Source organism: Henckelia pumila, chromosome 4 (assembly GCF_033568475.1).
Source record: "Henckelia pumila isolate YLH828 chromosome 4, ASM3356847v2, whole genome shotgun sequence".
NCBI classification, from domain to species: domain Eukaryota; kingdom Viridiplantae; phylum Streptophyta; class Magnoliopsida; order Lamiales; family Gesneriaceae; genus Henckelia; species Henckelia pumila.
Window position 1 is genome coordinate 45281531 of NC_133123.1, and position 24505 is coordinate 45306035.

The 24505-nt window shown below is 35.7% G+C and overlaps 2 protein-coding genes across 2 annotated transcripts; both read left to right on the forward strand.

Moving 5' to 3' along the window:
* Positions 1–8224: 8224 nt before the first annotated feature.
* On the forward strand, positions 8225–11681 carry LOC140864906 (phytol kinase 1, chloroplastic). Its single transcript, XM_073269313.1, has 6 exons — positions 8225–8591; positions 10222–10289; positions 10367–10498; positions 10588–10703; positions 10774–10888; positions 11284–11681. Exons 1-6 carry the CDS (start codon positions 8286–8288, stop codon positions 11468–11470), a joined length of 924 nt encoding a protein of 307 aa, XP_073125414.1. The 5' UTR covers positions 8225–8285; the 3' UTR covers positions 11471–11681.
* A 2036-nt stretch (positions 11682–13717) lies between these two features.
* Positions 13718–23110, forward strand: LOC140863960 (protein GLUTELIN PRECURSOR ACCUMULATION 3). The gene is made up of 16 exons (XM_073267776.1): positions 13718–14105; positions 14251–14348; positions 14755–14893; positions 14985–15013; positions 15103–15199; positions 15285–15340; positions 15435–15542; positions 16134–16190; positions 16391–16482; positions 17957–18041; positions 19190–19342; positions 20065–20141; positions 20843–21001; positions 21086–21198; positions 22187–22277; positions 22709–23110. The coding sequence occupies exons 1-16, from the start codon at positions 14038–14040 to the stop codon at positions 22802–22804; spliced, it is 1518 nt and encodes a 505-aa protein (XP_073123877.1). The 5' UTR covers positions 13718–14037; the 3' UTR covers positions 22805–23110.
* The last annotated feature ends 1395 nt before the right edge of the window (positions 23111–24505 follow it).

The window sequence follows — 24505 nt, forward strand, 5'->3', positions numbered from 1 at the left end:
TGATCAGTCTAAAGAACCATCGTACGTGGCGGTGGATAAATCCACCTCTATGCTGGTAGTAAACTACCTCTGTGCCAGTGGTAAAACCCACTTCTATGCCGGTAGTAGAACTACCTCTGTGTCAGTGGTAAAACCCACTTCTATGCTGTCACATCACTTCAATTTCCATAAAAATATTTTTCATGCTCAATTCTTAATCATAAACACATCATAAAATATTTCATGTATGCATGCACTTAAAATATGTCCGTAATATATATTTAATTAATTTTAATAATAAATATACTTTTACTTAAAATAGACTTCATGCATAAAAATAATTAAATATATATTCCGGACTTAGTTTATTTTCATGGGTTGGTCCAGACTGCTGGTCTCTTTACTAAACCCCTTAACTGACTTAAAGCCTGTTAACTAACTTAAAGCCCATAATTAAATAACTAATTTTAAAAATTATAATTTTTACTAAAATAAAATACTTAAATGTTATTGGGCTTAAATAAAAATATTTAGGCCCAATAACTAATTAATTCATAAAAATTCCTAGACTGACCCAATAAAATCACTGACTAGCCCAAAAATTCCGATGGGCCCACGGGCCCATAAAATTATTGGGTTAACTTAAAAATAATTTAAAAAGCCCAAATAAAATTATTTGGAGACCCAAATAATTTTCTAACTAATTAAATGGCCCAAACAACCAATTAAATCATTAAATATTTTAAAATTAAAATACTCGAGCCCGGCCCATCTAGCCCAGACCCGAACCTGCCTGACCCGACCCTAGACCCTACTGACCCGACCCACTACCCTGACCCGACCCGGAACCACCCAGAAATCCCCCCTACCCGACGCCCCCCTCTCCTTGCCCTTGGCTGCGCGAGCAGCAGCCCTTTAGGGGCTGCTGCCGCCTCGCTCCGGCAGCCCCTGGCCGGAGCGCCGCCGGCAGGACCTTCCCAGGGTCCTGCCGGTTCGAACCTAGCCTTGGCTCGGCTGGGTCATGGCCTAGCATGACCAGCCGAGCCCCCCTTCCACTAAACCCTAAACTGCCGCCTCCCATGACCAACCTTGCACCAGCTTGAACCCAGCCGTGAACCAGCCTGAACCCCTGGACCCAGCTCGACCCTAGGCACCCTAGGACACCCCTTGAACCTGACCCAGCAGACCATGCTTGTCCCATGCCAAGAAAACGTGAGCATATGCCATCCAAACATGAAAAACGTGAGCTGTTCATTATTTAATTCAAGATCTTGCATGCACTCAATGAAAAATCAGAATAAAACATAAAAGATCTGCCATAAAAACGTGTATGTAGCTTATATGGTGTTAAAGAAAGGAGTTAAACATGCCTTTGATAATTATTTGACAACGATTGATGCGTTTACGGGACTCCGGGACGACGAACGGACCAAAAACCTTCAAAGGTGGAGCTTGGTTGGATCGGCTATGGGGGCTTGAAACCTACTGGAACGAGAGAATGGGAGTGAAGGGGATGGGTGAAGTCGGCTGATGGGTTTAAATTGGTATGGTAGGTTTTAGGTTTTAAATAAATTAAATAGAATAAAAAAAATAGGATATTAATTTAGGAATAAAATCATGTCTAATTAAATATTTAAAACCCTAAATAAATAATAATAATCTGATGGAAAAATATTAAATCCCGAAATATCAAATTAGGGAATTTTTAAATATTAATAAAAGTCCTTAAAATGACTTATTTTGGCCAAAAATCAATTCTTAAATTAATATATACTTAAATACTAAAATTTTCTTGACACAATACCTTAAAATAATATTTTAAGGCTCAAAAACTCATAAAATATTTTTGGCTAAATATTTTGGCATCTCGTCCATCCACGGTCCCGTCTACGCAATCCACTCAATAAAATTCTTAAAAATCTAAAAATACAATAATTATGGGTTAATGCTAAAAATAAATTTTAATCATGCATATAATTCACATAAATGTCATTTAACCCAAATATAAATTTTTAAATAATTAATTTCCCTATTTATGCATGCGAATTCACGTATTAAAATTTCCGGGTGTTACAATTCTCCCCCCCTTAAATTGAATTTCGTCCTCGAAATTCGACGGATCAAATTCTAATAACAGAGTTCTTCAAAATCCAATTCACTAAACTCATTATCACATATCTAGTTCCCAAGTTTCGGTATCCCAAAAGTAATGCTTCTGCTGCGCACTCTGATAAACAAAATATTTTTAACTTCACCAAAGTTCCCTTAAAAGAATAGGTTAGGGCATACCGGAGATCAAAGAGGTGTTTGGGTCTGCCCCAGCTGCTTGCATGACAAACACCCTCCCTGTGGTGTTCTTCTTCCTTGGACAATTTATGGACATGTGCCCCGGCTCCTTGCAATGGAAACACACATTCGACCCACTCAGACACAGACCCGAATGTGCTTTCTGACACTTCGGGCAAAGTGGTACTCCTCCTGGCTTAGGGGCCCCGCCCCTCTGTTGCTGCTGCTGCTGACCCTGCTGACTCTGCTGGTTAAGGTCCTTAGATGGCCCTGTGAACTGTTTCTTTATGGGTGGTAGCGAAGATGGTTGATAAGATTCCAGCTGGAACTGTCTCTTACGCTGCTGTTCCTTCTGTATATCTCTTCTCCCCTCCTCAGAGCGCAATGCTCTACTAACTGCAGCCTCATAAGTAGCGACATCCAACATGCGGACGTCATGCTTAATGTCAGCCCGTAACCCATCAACAAACTGTCTCAATTTATCCGGTGCACTGTCAGCAATAAGGGGCACAAAGCGACACCCTCTCTCGAATTGTGTGATGTACTCCACCACAGACTTGTCCCCCTGGCGGAGACTCATGAACTCCCGGATCATGCGGCTGCGCACATCCTCAGTAAAATACTTGGCATAGAACATACGTCTGAACTCTATCCACGTCAAAGTAGGTAGGTTCACGCCCCTAACAGCGCCTTCCCACCAAGAGGCTGCATCCCCTCTCATCATATACACCGCACACTTGACCCTATCAGCGTCTGTAATCCCCATGTAGTCAAAGATAGACTCCAATGATCGAATCCACCCCTCAGCAATGAGCGGATCAGTGGTGCCTGTAAACTCCTTTGGTCCCTTCTTCTGGAACCGCTCAGCCACATCCTCATCATGTGAAAGCCTCGGACGTGCCGCCTGCTGCTCCAACAGAGCAGTAATCCCAGCCATCATATTCGCATTGGCCTGCTCCAATGCTGAAAGAGGATTCTGCGGAGGTGGAGGTGGAGGTCCTCCGCGTCTATTCATCTGTCTGGGAGGCATTCTGTACCACCACATATTTCTTTACGTAAATCGCAATGCATAACTAAGGGTTTCAAAAGTCTTACTGAACATGAAATACTTAAAATTAATACATATGCTCCTTCTAAATCTTATTAAAACATTTAAAACTTACAGACCAGTAGCAGGATTTCTGAGCTTCACGTGGCAGATAGACACCCTCCAAGGACCGTGCTCTGATACCAATTGAAACGCCTAGTACTACTAAATGCGGAAAAACTTTTTTTTTTTTTAATACTATATACATATACGCCCATACATATATGTATAAACATTAAAAATAATATTACAAATAATAACTCGCTTAATTAACAAAAATAAAAATAATAAACAGTTATTTGATAAAATCTTGAGTCATGCAATAGATAAAATAATGTATATAGTGAAAATTTATAACTTATGTCTACTAAAATCATGAAAAATCAATAATTAATCATAACCACTGAAAACATAAAAATATCCTGAATATATAACTCATGCATAAATAAAATCCTAGCGAGACGGTCACAGGGCCACTGCCATGCTCGCTCATACGTCCTCGCCACCGGTAGGAGCTACATCATACTCACCTGCACCATATAAGCGTAGTGAGCCTAGAGGCTCAACATGTCTAATCCTTTATAACAAGGGTTAAAATAATGCATCACGTAGATACTAATACATATACATGTACATGAGCATGCATGTAAACATTTTTCATAACATAAATGCTGAATCATAAATCATAAACATAACATAACAATCTTCAACATACATAACATAATTGAGCATGTCATAAACATAAAAAACTGAGTATGGTCATATCCATGAATGTGACTAATAACCGTGCCGACTGATCAGTCTAAAGAACCATCGTACGTGGCGGTGGATAAATCCACCTCTATGCTGGTAGTAAACTACCTCTGTGCCAGTGGTAAAACCCACTTCTATGCCGGTAGTAGAACTACCTCTGTGTCAGTGGTAAAACCCACTTCTATGCTGTCACATCACTTCAATTTCCATAAAAATATTTTTCATGCTCAATTCTTAATCATAAACACATCATAAAATATTTCATGTATGCATGCACTTAAAATATGTCCGTAATATATATTTAATTAATTTTAATAATAAATATACTTTTACTTAAAATAGACTTCATGCATAAAAATAATTAAATATATATTCCGGACTTAGTTTATTTTCATGGGTTGGTCCAGACTGCTGGTCTCTCTACTAAACCCCTTAACTGACTTAAAGCCTGTTAACTAACTTAAAGCCCATAATTAAATAACTAATTTTAAAAATTATAATTTTTACTAAAATAAAATACTTAAATGTTATTGGGCTTAAATAAAAATATTTAGGCCCAATAACTAATTAATTCATAAAAATTCCTAGACTGGCCCAATAAAATCACTGACTAGCCCAAAAATTCCGATGGGCCCACGGGCCCATAAAATTATTGGGTTAACTTAAAAATAATTTAAAAAGCCCAAATAAAATTATTTGGAGGCCCAAATAATTTTCTAACTAATTAAATGGCCCAAACAACCAATTAAATCATTAAATATTTTAAAATTAAAATACTCGAGCCCGGCCCACCTAGCCCGGACCCGAACTTGCCTGACCCGACCCTAGACCCTACTGACCCGACCCACTACCCTGACCCGACCCGGAACCACCCAGAAATCCCCTCTACCCGACGCCCCCTCTCCTTGCCCTTGGCTGCGCGAGCAGCAGCTCTTTAGGGGCTGCTGCCGCCTCGCTCCGGCCGCCCCTGGCCGGAGCGCCGCCGGCAGGACCTTCCCAGGGTCCTGCCGGTTCGAACCCAGCCTTGGCTCGGCTGGGTCATGGCCTAGCATGACCAGCCGAGCCCCCCTTCCACTAAACCCTAAACTGCCGCCTCCCATGACCAACCTTGCACCAGCTTGAACCCAGCCGTGAACCAGCCTGAACCCCTGGACCCAGCTCGACCCTAGGCACCCTAGGACACCCCTTGAACCTGACCCAGCAGACCATGCTTGTCCCATGCCAAGAAAACGTGAGCATATGCTCTCATGCATTTATACACGTCCAGTTTCATTGCTTAGTCATCGCTCCATGTCATCGGATGCTCCGATCTGTCACTTCGGATGGTCCGAACAGCACCACGTGTCAATTTAACTCATGACTAATCATGGACAACTTGGCTGAAGGGGTTCGGAAATTCCGATCTCCAACTCAGACCTTCCAAACTGATCTCTTGTTTCCAAAGTTGACCATGTGGACTTCGCTGCTTCCGAAGTATATGAAATTCGGATCTTCCGAACTGCCCGAAGTCCAATTTGTAACTTTTGTTCTGATTGGTCTTGTTAATCCATTGTTTATTTAGTTAGTAACCCTTAATCATATTTATATTTTATTACTTAAAACAGGATATGAGTTACTACAAAATATGCTTTAGTTTTTGCTGTTGAATTGATTTTGTTTTATTAAGTTAATTGTATGTAGACTTGTTTAGTAGTAGTATTATGCCCACTAAACCCCACCCCTTTGTCAAAAAAGAAAAAAAAACTTGTTTAGTAGATGATCCGGATAGGTCACTACATTAAGTCAGTGATCATAATACGAATTCTTAAGTCAGCCCTCATAATTAGAGACTCCAAAGTGTTTTCCATATTTACGAGATATAACGAGCCTATAGTTTCTCTTAGTTAATGGGCTTGGCCCTTAGGCTCGGCTCTTTCACTTGGGCCATATGGGCTCGGCTGCAGGGGCTCGGACCCTCTTAGGACTAGTGCCAAGGTTTAAGCTTTTACGAGATATGACCTACTCGAGTTTATTAGAGGGATTGAGCTCCTCCTTCGAGTACAACCCTAGTCTTGACATGATATCCTTGGGCTCAGACCTCTTAAAAATAGACATGAATCGAACCCGACCCAATATATTTAGAGGAATTACATTTCATTATGTTCCGATAGTTCAATAGTTTCGAGATTTAGAGTATGGACGTTTTCACGCTTTAGTTAACTTACAATTAGACCAATAAATTTGGGTTTGACTCGTCGGGCTAACCCGTCCCGTCATTAAAAAATGGCGAGTTGGGTCATGTTTTTACCGACGCATCAGGAGGCGGGCCAAAATCGGCTGGCTCGTTTGGGTCACGGGCCAAGGCGGGGCTGGCTGGCATGCGGGTCAGCCGCCAATTTTTTTCCCACATTTTAAAATTTATATTATAAGTAATATTTTAAATATTTTATGTATAATTGATAAGTATTAAACCATTTATGTTGTTTAAAATATTTAATAAATGATTATAAGCTCTAAATGATTTATATGATTTATAATAATTTATGTTTAATTTATTTTTTTAAAAAAATTATATTATTTATTATAATTTATTTATTGTTAATGAGTTTTTAAATATGAATATCATCTATAATTATTTATGTATAATTTTTTAAATTATTTTCATATTTTTAAAATTTTTGAATTTTTGAATTTATGGCGGGTTGGCCTGCCCAATCCGCAACCTATGACGGGTTGGGTTGGAGTATTCCCAACCCGCCATCAATTTGGGTCGCCTCGCCCTGTCTCGTGCGATGGCGGGCCGGGCCGGGCCGGATTGACAGGTCTACTTAGCGGGGCGGGGCGGGGCGGCCCGAATTGACAGATCTATTTACAATTTACAATCATTTGTTTATATAAAATTTATCAATTTTTTTTAAAAAAAATTGTTGGGCCGAGCCAAATTGACAAGTCTACTTACAATTTACAATTATTTGTTTATATAAAAGTTGTCATTTTTGAAAAAAAAAACTGCTAAAAATGTTGACAAAAATAATTTATTTTCCCAATTAATTATCCCACATATTATTATTAAATTTCTCGTAACCGTCATTTTTCTGTTTCTGTTAACCATCACTTTTTCTATGCACATTTCTCGTTGCGTTTGCACACTTCAAACGTGAATCTGGAAAACACGACGAATTCTTTCACTTTGCATAAAAGTCCAGCCATTTTTTTAATTGTTTTTTTGTTTACACAACGAGTCTCTTGTATATGAAATTATACTAGCCAGTAAAAACGCATTGAACAAGTACTATGCGACATGCTAATTCGAGAAAATATTGATAGGAGAATCGAACTTATAACCATTTATGATTAATAACTTATTTACTCTATCAACTCGGACAACTAATTAAAATCAACATGAAACTGTTTTTTGAATGACAAACAAGATAAAATGTAAAGTTTGTAGATAAATTGTTTTTAATGATTTTTTTAATTTATGTGAATAAAAAAATAAACCTATATAATTGGAATGAATGAAGTATTTTTATTTAATAAAAAATTTATTTTAAAAAAACATATTTCAGTATATATATACACATAGATATATAATATCTTACTATCTTAAGTAGAGTCTATTTAATTAATTGATTTTAAATTAATTGACCAAGTTTGAGATAAAATTAAGATTATATCTTAACTTAATTATCAACAAGATTAATCATTTTATATGGTCTCATCTTTTTCTACCATCATTTTTTTCTGCCATCAGATCTTTTTTTATTTATCAAAATGACACTCAGTTTATGTTCGTGGGTGTTTTTTATTTACGAAATGTTACACACTTTTATAAAATTGATAGTCTGGTAACTATTTATTTACAAAAACGTTATATTTATTGCTTTCTTTTTTGTAATTTTACAATTTATTTTTGTATTTTGATATGATAAGCAACAACTGTGAACACTTGAATATCACTGACATAATATTATTTATATTTAATAAATAATTGTCACATCAGTGATATTTTTATATTCAATAGATAATTGCCACATAAATTAATGCTCACGTGATGACGCAACTGATATTGGCTTTATATTTTATTTATAAATATCTCGCAGTTGAAGTGGTCTCCACCTCAACTGAAATGTGTAGCAGTCGACAAAATCTTTCATCATCGTTCTCATTTAACGTACATAAGTCATAACCACGAGAGAGTATGGCCTACGTCGGAATCCTGAGCCCCCGACCGCCGGCCGCTGTCGGGACCTTATCCTACGTCTACCTCCGGCGCCGCGCGGCAGCCCCCGACTCAACTATCCCCATGTTACTCAAAGTCCTTCCCGAACGCATCGCAGCGAAACGTTTCAATGTGCGTCGCCGCCCCATCTCTGCGTTGCTTGCCGGCGTGGGAGCTGGCGGTCCTGTTCTACAGGACGCCGGGGCCACCGCGTTGGTCATCGCCGGTGGTTATGCTCTTGTCTCCACTTTCGATAACCTCACGCGGCGCAACATTATCGAGCAGGTCAATTTTCTTTTTATCCCTTACTTACACTCACTCGTGTGTACACTGTGAAATGTTACCTGTTTTGTGATTGATGTAATAGTGGGTGAGAATGTTAATTCAAAAAAAGAAAAAGAAAAAGAAAAAAAGAATCTTTGTGCTGGAATTAAATGTTCTAGATTTGGTAACCTAAATGTAGGGAAATGGGTGGGGATTGCACAAAAAACATAGGAACTTGCTAACAGACTAACAGTCAATAACCGATACCAGTTGAATTGTTTGTTTATTCCTGAAGCACTTCAATCCATTTCCTGAAACGATTCATTCTATTTGTTCTCTGTTTTCTATGCACTTTCCAAGTATAGAAAAGAAGACTAGAAGAGTGGTCTGCAATTTTTTTTTATTTTCTTTTGTTCACAGAAATATTCTATATCCAGAAATGTGTATTTTCTTATTAAAGTATTGACACAAATATGTGTAAATTCTGCTTTTAGAGTTGTGTACAGTACACCATGCCAAAGCATAGAAAATCAATATGTAGTCTTCCTCTTTGGTTATACCAGAGTTAACCCATTCAACTTGCCTAATCCTCCAAACCAAGCCCAACAGATTTTAGGAGTTTGCAAATATTGGAAGTAATCACTTCGTAAAATTACTTGGATGTCACAATTTAAACTTTTGCAAACGGACACACATTTGGTCTGAGTGGAAATTTTATGATTGACATGCTTTGAAATGCCACTGTTACCTCTCTATGTTTTTGTTCAACAAGTAAGTCCCTTCTGCTAGCTATGTGGAGAGCAGTCAAGAGCTGAGAATTAGCTGTTCATTTGAGAATTTTGAGTCTCGATTCTTATCAATTGGTCAAATATTCCTTGATTTAATTGTTTCGCACTTTAATATGTAGACTTTTTAAAAAAAATAAATACCAACACACCAATTGTCAAGCATATGAGGCTATGCCATATGGAAGTTGGTTTCACTCATAAACCATAAATGGGAAACCATCGAAAGATTGATGTCCCTTGTGGTAGTCACTGAAACCTTGATCTATTTGTCTAACAGTGTCAATTGAAATGCAAATAAGTCGTCTACTCCCTCTCATTTGCATTCATATTTATAGTCATTTGTGATTGAGAAAGCACTAATATCTCGACTGGGCTTTTTGAAGAGTCTGTCAATACTCAATAGTGAACAATGTATGTTAAGAATAAGTGATCAACAGTATCTTGGGAAAAAAAAAAACAGATAAATGAAATGATGCAAAGCAATGGAACTATTAAATAAATTATTGGCATGAGGTGACTTTTCCTTTTCATCTGCGGAAATGTGAGCATGAAAGTTCCCTTGTATATACTGGAAATTTGAGGAATACTTTTTATGTTTCAAACTAGAAGGTTCCATTTTCAGCAGCAGCGCATATAAATTTTTTTGTGTGTCTAGAGGGATGATAATCAATTTGTTCAAAATCTGAATTGAGGAAATGACATGGCTGAATCTGTGACATTCTGTACAGAACGAGTTTATATTATCAACAAAATGCTTTGTATTCCAACTTCAGTTTGCAGCAGCAAACAGTTTTCATTGTAACAGCACTTATACTTGCCTTTCTCTCATGTGTCCGTCTCGAATTTCCCAACTCTTCTAACAGAATTTGAGTCGGAAACTGGTTCATATACTCTCTGGGTTGCTTTTTCTGGCGTCATGGCCAATTTTCAGGTATCTACTGTGCCATCAGGTATTTTGCAATCCGCATCTCCTCGAATATTTCAGCTGATCATTTGATCTTAGATTAGTACATCAACAGTGGCCCGCTACTTTGCTTCGTTAGTGCCTTCTATGAATTGCTTAAGGCTTGTGATACACGGCCTTTCCTTAGTTCCAGATGAAGGACTCATAAAATCAGTTACGCGAGAGGGAAAGCCTGAGTAATTCTCAATACTCATTTCATCTATTTTGAAGGTTACCATTAGATAACAAGAAAAACTTTGGTAAATAATTCAGTTTTCCTTTGCAGGGAATTGCTTAGAGGTCCTCTTTTTTACGTTCTCGTGTTGATTTTATGTGCAATCGTTTTCTGGCGTGAATCACCTATTGGAATGGTTTCACTGGCGATGATGTGCGGTGGTGATGGTGAGAGCTCTGCCTTTTAAATATTTTTAGGTTCTTTTGCTCAACTCTTCAAACTTGCTGAATCGATCAGGCATCGCTGACATAATGGGAAGAAGATTTGGCGCCCTTAAAATTCCTTACAATCAACAGAAGAGTTGGGCTGGTAGCATATCCATGTTTCTTTTTGGTTTCTTGGTCTCTATAAGGTGCGTATAAAGATCTTCAAGCCTTTCATTTTCTTGCAAGTATGTCTCTGTTCCAGTTAATAGTTAATACAATTTGAGTGCTCCTTTTTTCTTTCTGTGATTTCACCAAATGCCTAAAATTTCTAAATAGGACCTTTTTCTTTTCTTTTTTTGTTTCTTTTTTTTTTTTTTTGCCCCCAAACTGCCCATTTGCTCCAGCTACTTGTATAATAACACCACCAACTTGTAACTACCCATATATCTTGGAAGAAAATATGGTAAATATATCCAATGCTTCGGCTTAGCTGCTCGAAGATATATCTCAATTCATGCTCGAAAAAAGGTTGGAGGAATTATGATTTAGAAAACTTGCTTCTCTATGATCTTTTAAATTTGACATTTTACATCTGTTACAGTATACTCTACTATTTTTCGGCATTTGGTTACATTAAACTTGAAGGAGTGTGGACTCTAGAAAGGGTTGCTTTAATTTCTCTTGTGGCAACTGTGGTGGAATCGCTCCCGATCACGGAAACCGTGGACGACAACATTTCAGTTCCTCTGGCCAGCATGATGGCAGCATTTTTGGTTTTCGGTCACTAGCAATTCGAAATTTCTATCTTTTGTGCGACGGTACAATCCGGAAATATATATTCACATTTTTGTTTCCATTTGTGCCTCTAAATTTCATTGCTTCGTCTGGATGGTATACAATCTGTCTTGCAGCAAATGACGTTGTACGCAATGTAACTTCATTGATGCTTATTGGAATCAATCAGCTTAATAGGGAGAGGGTTTGATTTCTTATAAGCAAATTGTCGTACAAAATAACTTATTAGATATGCGCCAAAAATGATGCAACACAGTAGCACCACTTCAGTTAATAAAAAAACTCATGTGAGATCGTATCACAGATCATTATTGTGATATAGATTTTCGATCCAATCCAACTCATAAAAAATACTATTTTTATGCTAAAAATATTACTTTTAATTGTAAATGTTGGCCGAATCGACTTATTTCACGAAACAAAAATACATACTCTTTAAGATAATTTCACTCTACATTTAGTGTATTCTTCTTATCAGTTTTATGCCTTCCGAGCCGTCTGAATCCTACCTCCAAATCTCCAAAATAGCTTGATTTGATTAATTAGAATTAATTAAAAACGCACGACATGTTTTATATTCCTGTATATCTCTCAAAATATATAAATAAGTTAACACTTATAATACACGAAGATGTATCGCGAAATTTCGAACTACGTATCTTTAGGATAGTACTCTAAGAGTGCATCTAAAATTGAATATTTAATAATAGATGCGAGGTCTACCAAAAAATTAATAGACACAACATATATTAATAAATGTCTATAATTGCTAGATGAACCATTGTGGTACTATCTTGCCGTTTTGGCCATAATTTTTAAAAATCAATTTTGAAGTCTTGACAATATTTTCTATGGGATGATTTTGTTGGCTAATAAATTCTCTCGTTTTTTATTTTTATTTTTTGAAGAGGTTGGCTTATAAATTCTACTCCCATATGAATTATGAACATCAATAATCCGAACACAATCACTTGTTAGTTGATGGCAATGAATAATTCTGATTGTTGCTTCATTACAAATCCATTAATGGAAATATGGAATGAAAAAGGACACAAGAATAACTATTGTTGTCCGAAGGGAGCAAAATAATTACAACCATTTTTCGTTTTTCTCCCCATAGTGGATTCTATGGCAACATAAGATTTCCATCAACGAGACTAAAATAATGTTTGCAAATTGCAATTACTAAAAAATAAGTGTTTTTTGATTTTTTTTTTCACAAATTTGTTAAAAAAAATTCATAATCACTTATTTTTAAAAGTTACAAACGTTCTTTGAGTTTATGTTCGAATTATCGATTCTCATTCACAAGTAAGAACTGACCACACAACAAAATTCATAAATTATCAACTACAAACGACAACTTCTTTTTTTTTTTTTTTTTTTTTTTTAAAAAAACAAAAATTTACTTTATAAATAAGAAGATCTAGGAGGGTAAATAGCTTGTGTGTGTGTGTTTTTAAACAAATCAAGCATAAAAGTTCAAAAAAGCAAGAGCACCCATAAAAAAATGCAATGACATTTTAATTAAAACAATGTGTTTTTAAAAATCAGACATAAATTAAACTCCCTTGTAAGACGGCAAATGCTCATGATTTAAAAAAACACGAGGCTTTGAATAATCCTAAGTTTTATACATGTGATTTTTTGTTTTGTTTTTTGTTTTGTTTTTGTTTTTTTTTATTTTTCACCGGGTTTCAAGTGTAATTTGTCTGATTCATGATGCGCATATTAATGAAAATTTTAATTTGGATATTGTCATCGGATTAACTAAATATATTTATAGTGTTTCGAGTTTTTTATTTTTATTTTTGAGTGATAGTTCGAGTATTTGATAAATATGTTCGAATATTTCGAATTGAGCTCAAACTCATATATTTAACTATTTGAGTATCTAACAAGCTGTATTTCGAGCTCGAATTAAAGTCTTAAAATTTTCTTGAATTGCAGTTCATTTCGATTGATTTGCACATCAAGTGTTCCAATAAATTCAGCTTTTTTAAGGAAAAAAATACAGTCAAATTAGTAATCATGGCATTTAGTATAAACAAATGAGTATTCTAGTGAAATTCGGCAATAATCGAGATACAATAGATTAACCTTATGTTAAATAAGATGAGATATATTTAGTTTTTTTTTCAAAAAAAAGATATATTTAATGTAATGTGCGAGGTCTTAATTTAATATTTTACCCAGTTTTTCCCCACCTAATTTTGTGCTAATGAGGTTTTGTTTGTTTTAAAAAAAAAACTGGAAATTGTTTCAACTTTCAAGTTCAGCTATATAAATGAACTAAAGGGTGTAAATGAATTTGGTTGGCAGACTTTTGCGAGTTGAATTTCTAACCGAGCAGCTCGCGAATGTAATCGAATTCGAATATTGATTTGAAAGGAATTCAAGCCAATTTTGTTTAAATTACGTTACTAAATTCCAAACCTTAATTTTTTTTTTAATATTCGTCTCGATTCGATTGGTTTGGTTATGCCAACTGGCCGAACAGGTGACTGTTCATATATTTTTTCACTAGCTAAGCGAAAGAGGAATCAGTTTAATCGAGGAAATGAGGACCCATTATTGGGTTCGAGCTACTGCTTCCGATTTCACTGGATCCATCCCTCAGCCCAGAAGGCATGATTCTCTCTTTTTCCTTGTTACAAGTTTTCCCACTTGATTCTGTAATTCTTGTATAATTTGATGCTCACAACAAAATTAATCGCGTTGATGGATTGATAAATATTTCAGTAAAAATGTTCAACTTTTTTGGTGATTGCAGCGGTCACACTGCCGTGAACGTCGGCAAGTCAAAGATTGTATTTTTCGGTGGTTTAGTGGACAAGAAATTCCTCAACGATGTCACTGTTTATGACATTGGTAATTTTATGATCTTAGATGCTGTCTGAATCCATCGTTATCTTTTCGGATGCTTGAACTTTGCATTTATGTGGGTTGCGTTGTGATATTGATTCATATTTCTAGTTATGCATAAATATCGCCTGTTCTGTCCCATTATGTGTTTGCGAGGAAAAGTATATAGTTTACATGGGGTTTTGGCGAGGTGGATGGAATTTACTTAGTTTCAGGGATGACAAATGTAAACCAAATCCTTTGTCCACTTTAGATGCGGATATAATCTGATTATGGAGCACTAGGAGCCTTATTGAGCTTCTACTGGAATAAGACGATCTTAAAGTTGTTATTTTAAATATTTGGATCAATTTATGACTTTATGTTATGTAGATTGACAGTTATGTGTCTTTTCTAATTTTGCATGTTACAGAAAGAAAATTATGGTTTCAACCGAAGTGCACAGGCAGCGGATCCGATGGGCAAATGGGCCCTGGCCCACGCGCTTTTCATATTGCTGTTGCTATTGATTGTCACATGTTCATTTTTGGTGGAAGGCTTGGTGGCAATAGGTTTGATGGTGCTATTCATTTTCTGCAGCTTGTTAATCACTAAAGCTTGCCAAGAATTGTATTGTTTTACCAGAAAATTTGTGATTCACAGGTTGGGTGATTTTTGGGTCCTAGATACTGGTAAGCTTCCATCAGCGCCATATTAGATATTCTATAATGATGGGAGCTAAACATATAAAGGCGCTTTGCTGATATCCTCTTGGTGACAGATATATGGCAATGGTCAGAACTCACCAGTTTTGGTGATTTACCCTCATCAAGGGATTTTGCAGCCGCTTCACCTGTTGGAAACCGTAAAATTGTGATGTAGGAATTATTTTTCGTCTTTTATATGATTATTCATTTGGTTTTTGCCCTATGTTTTGGGTTTGATAAACTTAATTGAATGCAGGTATGGTGGGTGGGATGGCAAGAAGTGGCTCTCAGATGTCTACATCCTAGACACGAGTAATGCTTATTTTTCATTTCACTGTATTATGTTGTTTCATCATATTTTATTGGCATTCTAGTTTCTAAAAAATGTGATTTTCTCTTGGAACAGTTTCGCTCGAGTGGATGGAGTTATCAGTTTCAGGGACTTTACCTCCACCAAGATGTGGCCATTCTGTCACGATGATTGAGAAGCGCTTGCTCGTGTATGGTGGTAGAGGTAATTTTTCATTCTTTAATTTCTACTAAGCGTGGGAAAGTTTTTCTTTGTTAAACAAACTGTTTTCTTAAGAGTTAAGGAAACAGAATCATTTTTATATGGATCACACTTCTGTTGTTTGATCGACTTTTAGTGGGGTCTAACCTAGATCTCACTTTGGTTGCCACATGAATAAAAGATATGACATTTTTGTGATGTCTAAGAATTCACACTGTCATATGGTTTGATGGACTGTGATTGGAGTCTAGCTTAGAAAGAAAATGGTTTCTCGCTTTTTGGTGACTACCCCAATAAAATAGATGGTACGTAAAAGCCTTATATTTTCACCTTAAGCCTTACATTTTGATTGGGATGTACACTCATTTCCTAAAGCACGAATTTTCTTTTAAAGTTTGCATGACATAACTGACCTTATTCTTTGGTCATTACTTCAAAGCCAAAAGGGGGCTATCATTATGCAGTATGCACAAAAAAATCATGTTTTCTTCACATCTCAAACTTAGCAGTTGAAAATGATAAGATTTTTAAGTGTTTCTTTTGTGCGCTTGAATGTAGCTTTGTGGATTTCAGGTATCTTTTGAACTATTGCAGGTGGTGGAGGACCAATTATGGGTGATTTATGGGCTTTAAAGGGCCTCATTGAAGAAGGTATATCTCAAGCTCTTTTTCTTGATACTCTCATGTAGCACAAGCAATCAAAAAAGCTTTATTCTGGCCTTCTGGGCATTCTGTAGGAACGGACAAAACTTGTTATGCAATCAATGTAGCAAGTATTCATGCTTCTGATTGTAGATTCTGTTCACTTGATATGTCATCAAGTAATTGTATAACTTTCTTGTGGAAGGAAGAGAATGAAGCTCCTGGATGGACCCAATTGAAGCTTCCAGGGCAAGCACCTTCGGCCCGTTGTGGACACACAATTACATCTGGAGGGCACTATGTAAGTAAACTCATTTAATATTCATGGACGACATATTCAGTATATTAGCAAATTAAACTTGTAATGGAAACCCAACGACATCCATCTCAACAAAGTTCTTGGGGTCATACTTAGTGGTTTAGGTTAAATGGAACCTCCTATTTGGACTGTGTTCCCTGAACGGAAGGAGTACCATATTGAAGATCTAGAAGGGAATTGTGTCATTCAAATATTCAATGGAGTGTTGCAAGTTTGTCACTTCTGATTAATAATCTGTTTAGGGTTACTACTTACGAGGACAATAAGAAAGAGATTGATAGATTCTTACTCCATCCATTTACTTGATAGTTGCACCACTTGGTGAAATGCTCAAAAGTTTTGCTTACTAACTCATGGGAGATGCAAATTGTGGTTTCATGAGAAGATGTGTAATAAAACATGGAAATTTACCTTCAAGTTTTGGCTAACTTGACTTATTTTGTGGCTTCTACACTAATGATCACAATTTATATGGATAGTTATATTTTATCTGGTATACCACCTTTCGACATGTTAATGTTTTGACCGGGGGCATTGTCAAACTAAAGGCATATTATCCAATGTTTGCACAGTTTTCAGAGTGAGTACATTTATATTTGGCTTCATCTTGATGAAAATATATAGAAAATTCTTGGTAAACATTTTTTTTGATTTAGGTGGGCTTAACTAAGATCCCCTTTGTTGTGTGGAATTTTTTATTAATTATTTATTTTAGATTTAGGTAAGTCAACTTAGATTTGGAATTTGTTTTTTTGCCATTATCTATCAAGAACGTATGAAAAAGATATTAATAGTGAACATTTCCTAGAAAACTATTTGTAAAGACATAAGGTTAGAAATATAAAATTTTCAAAGTAAAATTGAAGTGGCTGCAACTAACAAACCTGCGGTTAGTTTGTGGGTTTATTTTAAAAGAAAATTTTATTTTCATAGGAAACAAAGAAGTAGAACAAAATTCCAGCTGCCACTAGAATGAGACTTGTTGTCATGGTACTTGCTCTATCCTTCCAATCCATGAAAATGCATTTACTGTTGGAGAAGAAATGTTGATGTGACAAAATAAAGCGAATTCATAATGAAATAAGAACACTATGGAGAAGAATGTTGGCAGGCTAAAGACAAGGTCTGGATTCTCTATAGAAGAAATTTATTATATGGTTCAGTTTGTCATGGAACAATTGATTAGTCTTACAGGATAGAACTCCGACCTCAGTTTCTCTCTTGAGTCTTGACCTTTGCCAGCCCATATGGGGTAAACATAACACACAAGTATATTGTTCAACAGTATGATAAAAGCGGCCATGAAATAACAGAGTAACTATGCGACACGAAAAGTATTAGTTATTGAACTTATTGTGACGTGCATACTCAATAGTAAAGTAGTTTAATATGAATTTAAGCATTGCTCTCACTCATATAATGCTGCAAGTTACTAGTTATCGTTTACTGTTTGCAGCTTTTGTTATTTGGGGGACATGGGACTGGTGGTTGGTTGAGCCGTTATGACATTTATTACAATGATTGTGTTGTTTTGGACAGGGGTAAGTGTTATATGTCTCCACAATAAAATTGCATTTTTATATTTGGATTTACTGCTACGCGACCTTTTCTCCATCTTCCAAGTTTCTATATCTATCATTTTATTTTTCTTATTTTGTTGAATGGTTTTTGCATGGTACCTAATTGGCGATGTGCTACTACATTGAAGGTTGAACTTGAACCCCAATACTGAGCACAATAAAGCGCATTTTTTGACTTTGTTTTTCCAAGATCATATATGCTTTTAGCCCATATATGATCTATAAGTCCAGTCATCACTTTTTGATTCTCTTAACCATGAAAGCTCTAATCTGAGAACAGGACAGCATCTTCTCTCCAGGTGGGGCACATGAGGTGCTCAAATATTATTTTGCTGGCAAGTCTCTCTGAATTATCAGATACAGTTTAGGTGCTTATCAATGCAGAACGAGGGCTTAAAATTTAAGAAGAAATAACCAAAACCACTTGCACCACAAATTGGAAGCTTATATAAGTTCCCTTTCTCTATTTCAAATTGTTGTTATCTTTCTAGTTTCTTCTATCTTTAGAAACTTTAATTCGTAGTATTCTCGCTGTAAAGGAAACCTTCTCGTATACCAAATCACCAACCTTTACTGAGCTAGAGGTGGTGACATTCTTCAAGCATTGACATGCATCAAAATCTTACTGCTTGGGATACACAGTAAAAATTCCTTTTCTTTTTTGTGTTTTTTTAAATTTCATTAAGAATAAAGTAAAAATTCCTTAAATAGTCTTTGTTATCCTTCCATAATCCAAAATTCCATCGATTTTCTCCTGGCATTGACACAATTGTGAACTTAGATGGTAATTATTCATCTCCGTTTTAAGTAGAAAACGATGCTGCTGATTATATAGTAGATATGCATGTGCTTTACTCTCGTCATGAACTGCTATTTTTCTGCGGATGTTCTCATCCGTGTACCTTGCATTTATCATTTGGTAGAAGACATATGGAAGTCACTATATGAACATCAATGTACCTTGCATTTATCATTTGGTAGAAGACATATGGAAGTCACTATATGAAATACATGTGACCCATCAAAGTTAGTTGATTCTTCCTTTAACTTGATTGTCCATTTTTCGTAAACACAAGTTTTCATGGTAATACTTTTGCTATTGCATACAGTGTCTGTACAGTGGACACGGTTGCCAATTAACAATGAACCACCTGCTGCTCGAGCATATCATTCAATGAACAGTGCTGGTTCACGGTATTTATTATTTGGTGGTTTTGATGGAAAATCAACATATGGTGATCTTTGGTGGCTTGTACCAGAAGGTCGGTGGTTATGTTATATGAGTATTGACATTATTTTGTGGTTAACACTCTCGGTCGGAATTATTTTCATTCATGTTTGATCTGTATAGACTGTATATTAGTATAAGCTTTTGAATTAGTAAAACCATTATCTGTTCATTCATCAATATTCTAGTAAAACTATAATCTGTTCATACCTATTTGGGCACTTGCACTTTGTATATGATAAAAACCTGCTAGAGTATTAGTGATTGAATCTTAGTTTTTGTTATTCACTTGGTTGTTCTAGATTGGCTAAAGTTTTTCAATGGTTAACTGGAAATTGTTTGAGTAGGCCACTGTCGTACACAAACTCTACCCAGGTGTATTGAGTTTCACAAAGACCCCAAAAGGCTCAATTTTTGAACTACTCTGTAGGCTCTTACTAACTTAGTTGTCAAAATAGTTGATTCACGAAAAAATATAATAATAATAATAAATTATTAGTGAAGGAAGTAAAAAGGGGATGAGTAGTTTGTGTTCCAGTTAAAACCGAGCTCGAGTCATCCTTTAAACAAGCTTATGCGTGATTTACTCGCTAGCAGATTCTCTTGCTCGCACCTTAAGTGGAAACCATGGTCAAAATGTCATTGGATAACCTCTTATAGGCACTCCAGAGCGGTCAATGTATATTCAGTAACTATAAATTTGGCTTCACCATCAGACTGTGCTAGTGATTTTATGTGGACTATGTTTACTTACAGATGACCCTATTGCGAAGAGGTTGACAACATATCCATCAGACGTTATTTCAGAAAGTAATACAACCATAAACTCACAGGTAATGCCAATTGTTATGGAAATATATTATTCCCCTCACATACGCCCATCATATTTTAACCCTGTGAGAAACAGGCTCTCTATCCTGGTCCTATGATAAAGCTTGTTTTTTTGAGCGGTATGGGTTTTCTTTTTTTTTTTTTTTTTTTTTTGTTTAAAAATAGCATCTACAACGATAAGATGTATGTATATTTATCATGTAAACAAAATGCCTTGCAGCCTTGTTTGTTTGTTTTCAAATTTTACGAGCATCTCTAGTGAATTACAACTCTATTGTACCTAAACTATAGTCTATGTGGACACCAACACTTGTATGGTCGTCATGATCCAAGTTGTTTGGCATAACCTTATGGATTTCTTGTTTTCATTCTGTATTGTTTGAAATCAAATGCTCGATTACCCTCAAATTACTCAAGTCATGTTTAATAAGCTGACAGCAATTCTATATATGTGAAACAACATAATTCTTTCAATCACTTTACAAGAAAATTTAAAGGGAATGGTTGCCTATTCTGAAATCAGACGAGAGTTCCAAATTTTGCCCTTTTCAATGGTTGAAATGTGGAGCTGAAATTAAGTTCCTCCTGCTGGAACAGCCAAGCTGCGTCAAGCTACTCTTTCTCAACCTTAAATATATAGGACTAAAAGTTCATGCATAATTTTTCTGTGTGACAATGATAATTGATGCGCCAATTTTCGCAGGAAGGCCAAAACGAAGTACCTACTATGTCAGAGTTGCATAAACGATTAGAAATTTCGATTTCTCTTTCTAATCCTAAACCAATCTTAGATGAAATGGAAGACGAAGAATTTAACCAACTCAGGTCAATAGTTGGTGACAGCACTGCTAGTAACATTCAGGTTTTTCGGCATATAATTTATCTTGTTAGACTCCAACATGTAACGAAATACCTGTCATGTTTGCTGACATGTGTTTTGCAATAGGTTGTGCAAGCACTTCGAGACTATTGGATGAAGTCCTCTCCACAGTCTATTACATTGAAGGAGCTTAGCCCATTATTGCATGACTATCAGCGTTTGATCGCCCGCCATCATATGTGAGATTGTACTATTCGAATTTTTCATAGTATAATATGAATTTAAAAATTTCTGTAGTGGATGCAGTTAGTTGGAATCAGTTCAGTCCATAGAAATAATAAAACCGATTCTTAGAATTCCATAAAAAAGTTGTTAAAACTTCTCAGAGAATTATGGCTTCCTTTTTTCTTCTCGAGGAAATAAAACCGTTGAAAGAAACAATAACCCAAGATTAGAATATCAATTACAGAAGCTTAAATCACCTTCACATTTCTTAGGAAAGTCAGAAAGTTTCGTTGGTCTTCTTACATGTGTTTAACAAATCAGACTTGAGCAGCTTACATGTAACTTGTGACTGTAGTATGACAGCTATTATTCAATTATAACATAACAATCTGATTATTTAGATTTTTGTGGGCCTCCCAGTGATTCAGATGACCATGATATTTCACGTTACCAAAATTCTGATGATAGAACTTGGAAGTTATACTCCCTAATACCCAACTTTATTTATTTAAACAACATTTGAAATAATGAAAATTAATAAATTTTTAATATAATTACATTTATTTTACGTCATTTGTTTATTCAAAATAAATTAATTATAGGTGATTCAAAACTATAATAAAATTTTTCATTTGTCCGTCGACCGCAAACGAAGGATGGACAGGCATTTGCTAGGTAGCCAGAAGTTTCAAGCGATTCCAGCCATTAACGGATCTTACTATTATTGCAACGCTCCTTAGGATAAATGTGTTACCTGCAACGATTTCACTCTTGCTGTGAAGAAATTTCCAATAATAAGTTATCCTGTTGAGGATGTCTGTACTAGTTTATGCACTTATATAATGCAAAATCTGATGTACATATGCCATCGCCCATTGGGTCGTGTGGCACAAATCCTCCCCATTGTGGGGAGGTCCTAGGTTCAATCCCCCACCCGCACAACAGGCATTGAAACAAAGTTTGATTTACAGGTTGAATTTGACATGTTTAATTCTGTGACAGAAAGAAGGTTGGATCCAATCTAATGCTTATGGAATCCGGTTTTTCTGGAAATAGAGTTTATGGCTTCTATCATGTTAGAGATGCTGCTCAGGTATGAGACACTACAACTCTCATTGATAGACTATTGTTGAGAATGATTTTATGATTATATAATACATTTTTTATTTTTATTTGTCAATTAAAATATGTAATGTGATTATATATTCCCATCAGCTATGTAAATCCTTTTGAGTTTCATCGACTTGTTTCTTTGACATGGTTTTCTTTAATTAAGAGGATAGGTCAGTAGGTTGTTAGAAATGGTGCAAATTTGAAGCTTTTAACTTACAAATTTAGACCTGTGTATTTCATGATGAAAATGAAAGAGGTTGTTAAGTTTGGTCAACCCGTATTTACACCCATCATGGAAGAAAACCATTTCTAACAAAGAAAGTGCTGGAAACAATTTTGTATGATCGAATTACTCAGTTTTATTTCTCTTTATATTTCAGTCTGATGCACCTCTGTTTATCTGAATCTTAGTTGCGTTTAAACGACATTCCGAATCTGTTAGCGGAGTACAAAGAGCTCGTATCATCTACAAGCGTCGCAGCAGACACGGCAGTGTTTGAAGCCTGATTGCATAGGAACAGGCTGGAGCCTGGGTTTTAAACAGCAAATGAAGAATGAAAGTTTTTTTTTTTTTTTTTTTTTTTTTTTTTTTTTTTTTAAGGCAGACCCGAAGAATGAAAGTTGAAGTGTTATCTATAAATTCAAGGGACCAGCAGTAGCATGCATCATTGTAAGTAAATATTTGTGTTTCGATGTTCCGGTCGTAGTCGATTTGTTTGGGTCGGACCTCCACATTGCATGTATGAGCATACATTCCTAGGAACAAAAGCACTTGCATGTTACAGATACAGCCTTCGCATATTATGTACGAAAAATTATAGATATACAAGTTTGATGTCTTTTATTTATTTAAAATAAAATGATATGCGTGAGTGGACGGGGAAGAAAACACAAAAACAGTCTCCTATTAATTTAGATATAAGTCTCCTACGTGGCTAACACAATCTTCGAAATAATTGTCAGCTAACAAATAAGTTTTTGTATTGAGTAACAAAATCAGTTCTTTTAAACCTCCAACCAGTGAATATCTCCACCACTGCCTACCACACCGACAAAGACATCTTTTCGAATAAAATCACATTTTTAGTCCAATATGATTTGTAATTTCAATCATGTAATTTACATATGATTTATTTTTAATCACATGTTCGTTAATTAACTATTTTAATCCAAACTACACTTTCTTTCAACTTTTAGTTCTTGCATATTATTTATTTTCGATTACATGTTTGTTAATTCACCGTCATAATCCAACACCACTTTCTTTCAACTTTGAACTTGTATGATATGATTGATGCGACAACATAAGCCTACCATTTTTCAGTAACACTACATATTCCAAGTTCATATTTATACTTGGATGAAAAAATAAATAAAATTGAAAAATAATAAGTCTCTTGTAAAACGATATTCGAATTAATCATGATCATATTATAATAAAACATATTTTTTCATGAGTTACCAAACAAATCAAAATTGACACGCGTTAGAAAAAAAATGCAAATCAGAAAACTGATACCGTAAAAAAAATAACAAAATCACCAAAAATATAAATTTCACAATCTTACAAATTTGGAAAATATAATTTCCACAATCCTTTTGCCTACGAGTCTGGACCAAGTCCGAATTGCTCGCATATCCATTCCACATGCATGTTTCGGTAGAGATAAAGCCATCTGGTGTCGCGCGCTATGCAAATATTTTCCTATGATTCCCATGACTACTACGTACTGTAGCATGCACCATCATAGGGAGTACCGCTAGTTCTGCTGCAGCGCTCGATCGAGCTTACTGTAGCTGTCGTATGACGCTGTCCACCATGTCTCGATCGACCTGACGATATGATGTGCTGTATCAAATAATCAGGAATCAAGTACACCAAATATTCCATATGCACATCAAAATTGTCAATTAAATTATGGAATGAATAATATGATGCAGTCTATATTTAGAAGGAATAAGTAATTTAATTTTCAGTAAATTCGAGGCTGAATACCAAATAGTTATAATTGAAGAAATTCGGTAAGAAAACCTCACCGATACTACCAAGACTTCCTATTTTTAAAACAATGTACATGCCACTTTGCTACCAAAAAACTGCCATTTCGGTGTCTTTCCGGGTAATCGGCGGCCATGTATGAATACTACGTATCATAAGAACCAACTTTCATGTTATAGCTTAGACCTAAAACAAGCAGCGAGTAAGAG

Excerpts from the sequence above, each read along its gene's own strand:
- LOC140864906 (XM_073269313.1), top strand. The coding sequence starts at position 8,286 with ATGGCCTACGTCGGAATCCTGAGCCCCCGACCGCCGGCCGCTGTCGGG. Across the intron at positions 10,499-10,587 it reads ACGCGAGAGGGAAAGCCTGA|GGAATTGCTTAGAGGTCCTC; the intron begins GTAATTCTCAAT and ends TTTCCTTTGCAG. Across the intron at positions 10,889-11,283 it reads GGTTTCTTGGTCTCTATAAG|TATACTCTACTATTTTTCGG; the intron begins GTGCGTATAAAG and ends CATCTGTTACAG.
- LOC140863960 (XM_073267776.1), top strand. The coding sequence starts at position 14,038 with ATGAGGACCCATTATTGGGTTCGAGCTACTGCTTCCGATTTCACTGGA. Across the intron at positions 14,106-14,250 it reads TCCATCCCTCAGCCCAGAAG|CGGTCACACTGCCGTGAACG; the intron begins GCATGATTCTCT and ends TGGTGATTGCAG. Across the intron at positions 16,483-17,956 it reads TTACATCTGGAGGGCACTAT|CTTTTGTTATTTGGGGGACA; the intron begins GTAAGTAAACTC and ends TACTGTTTGCAG.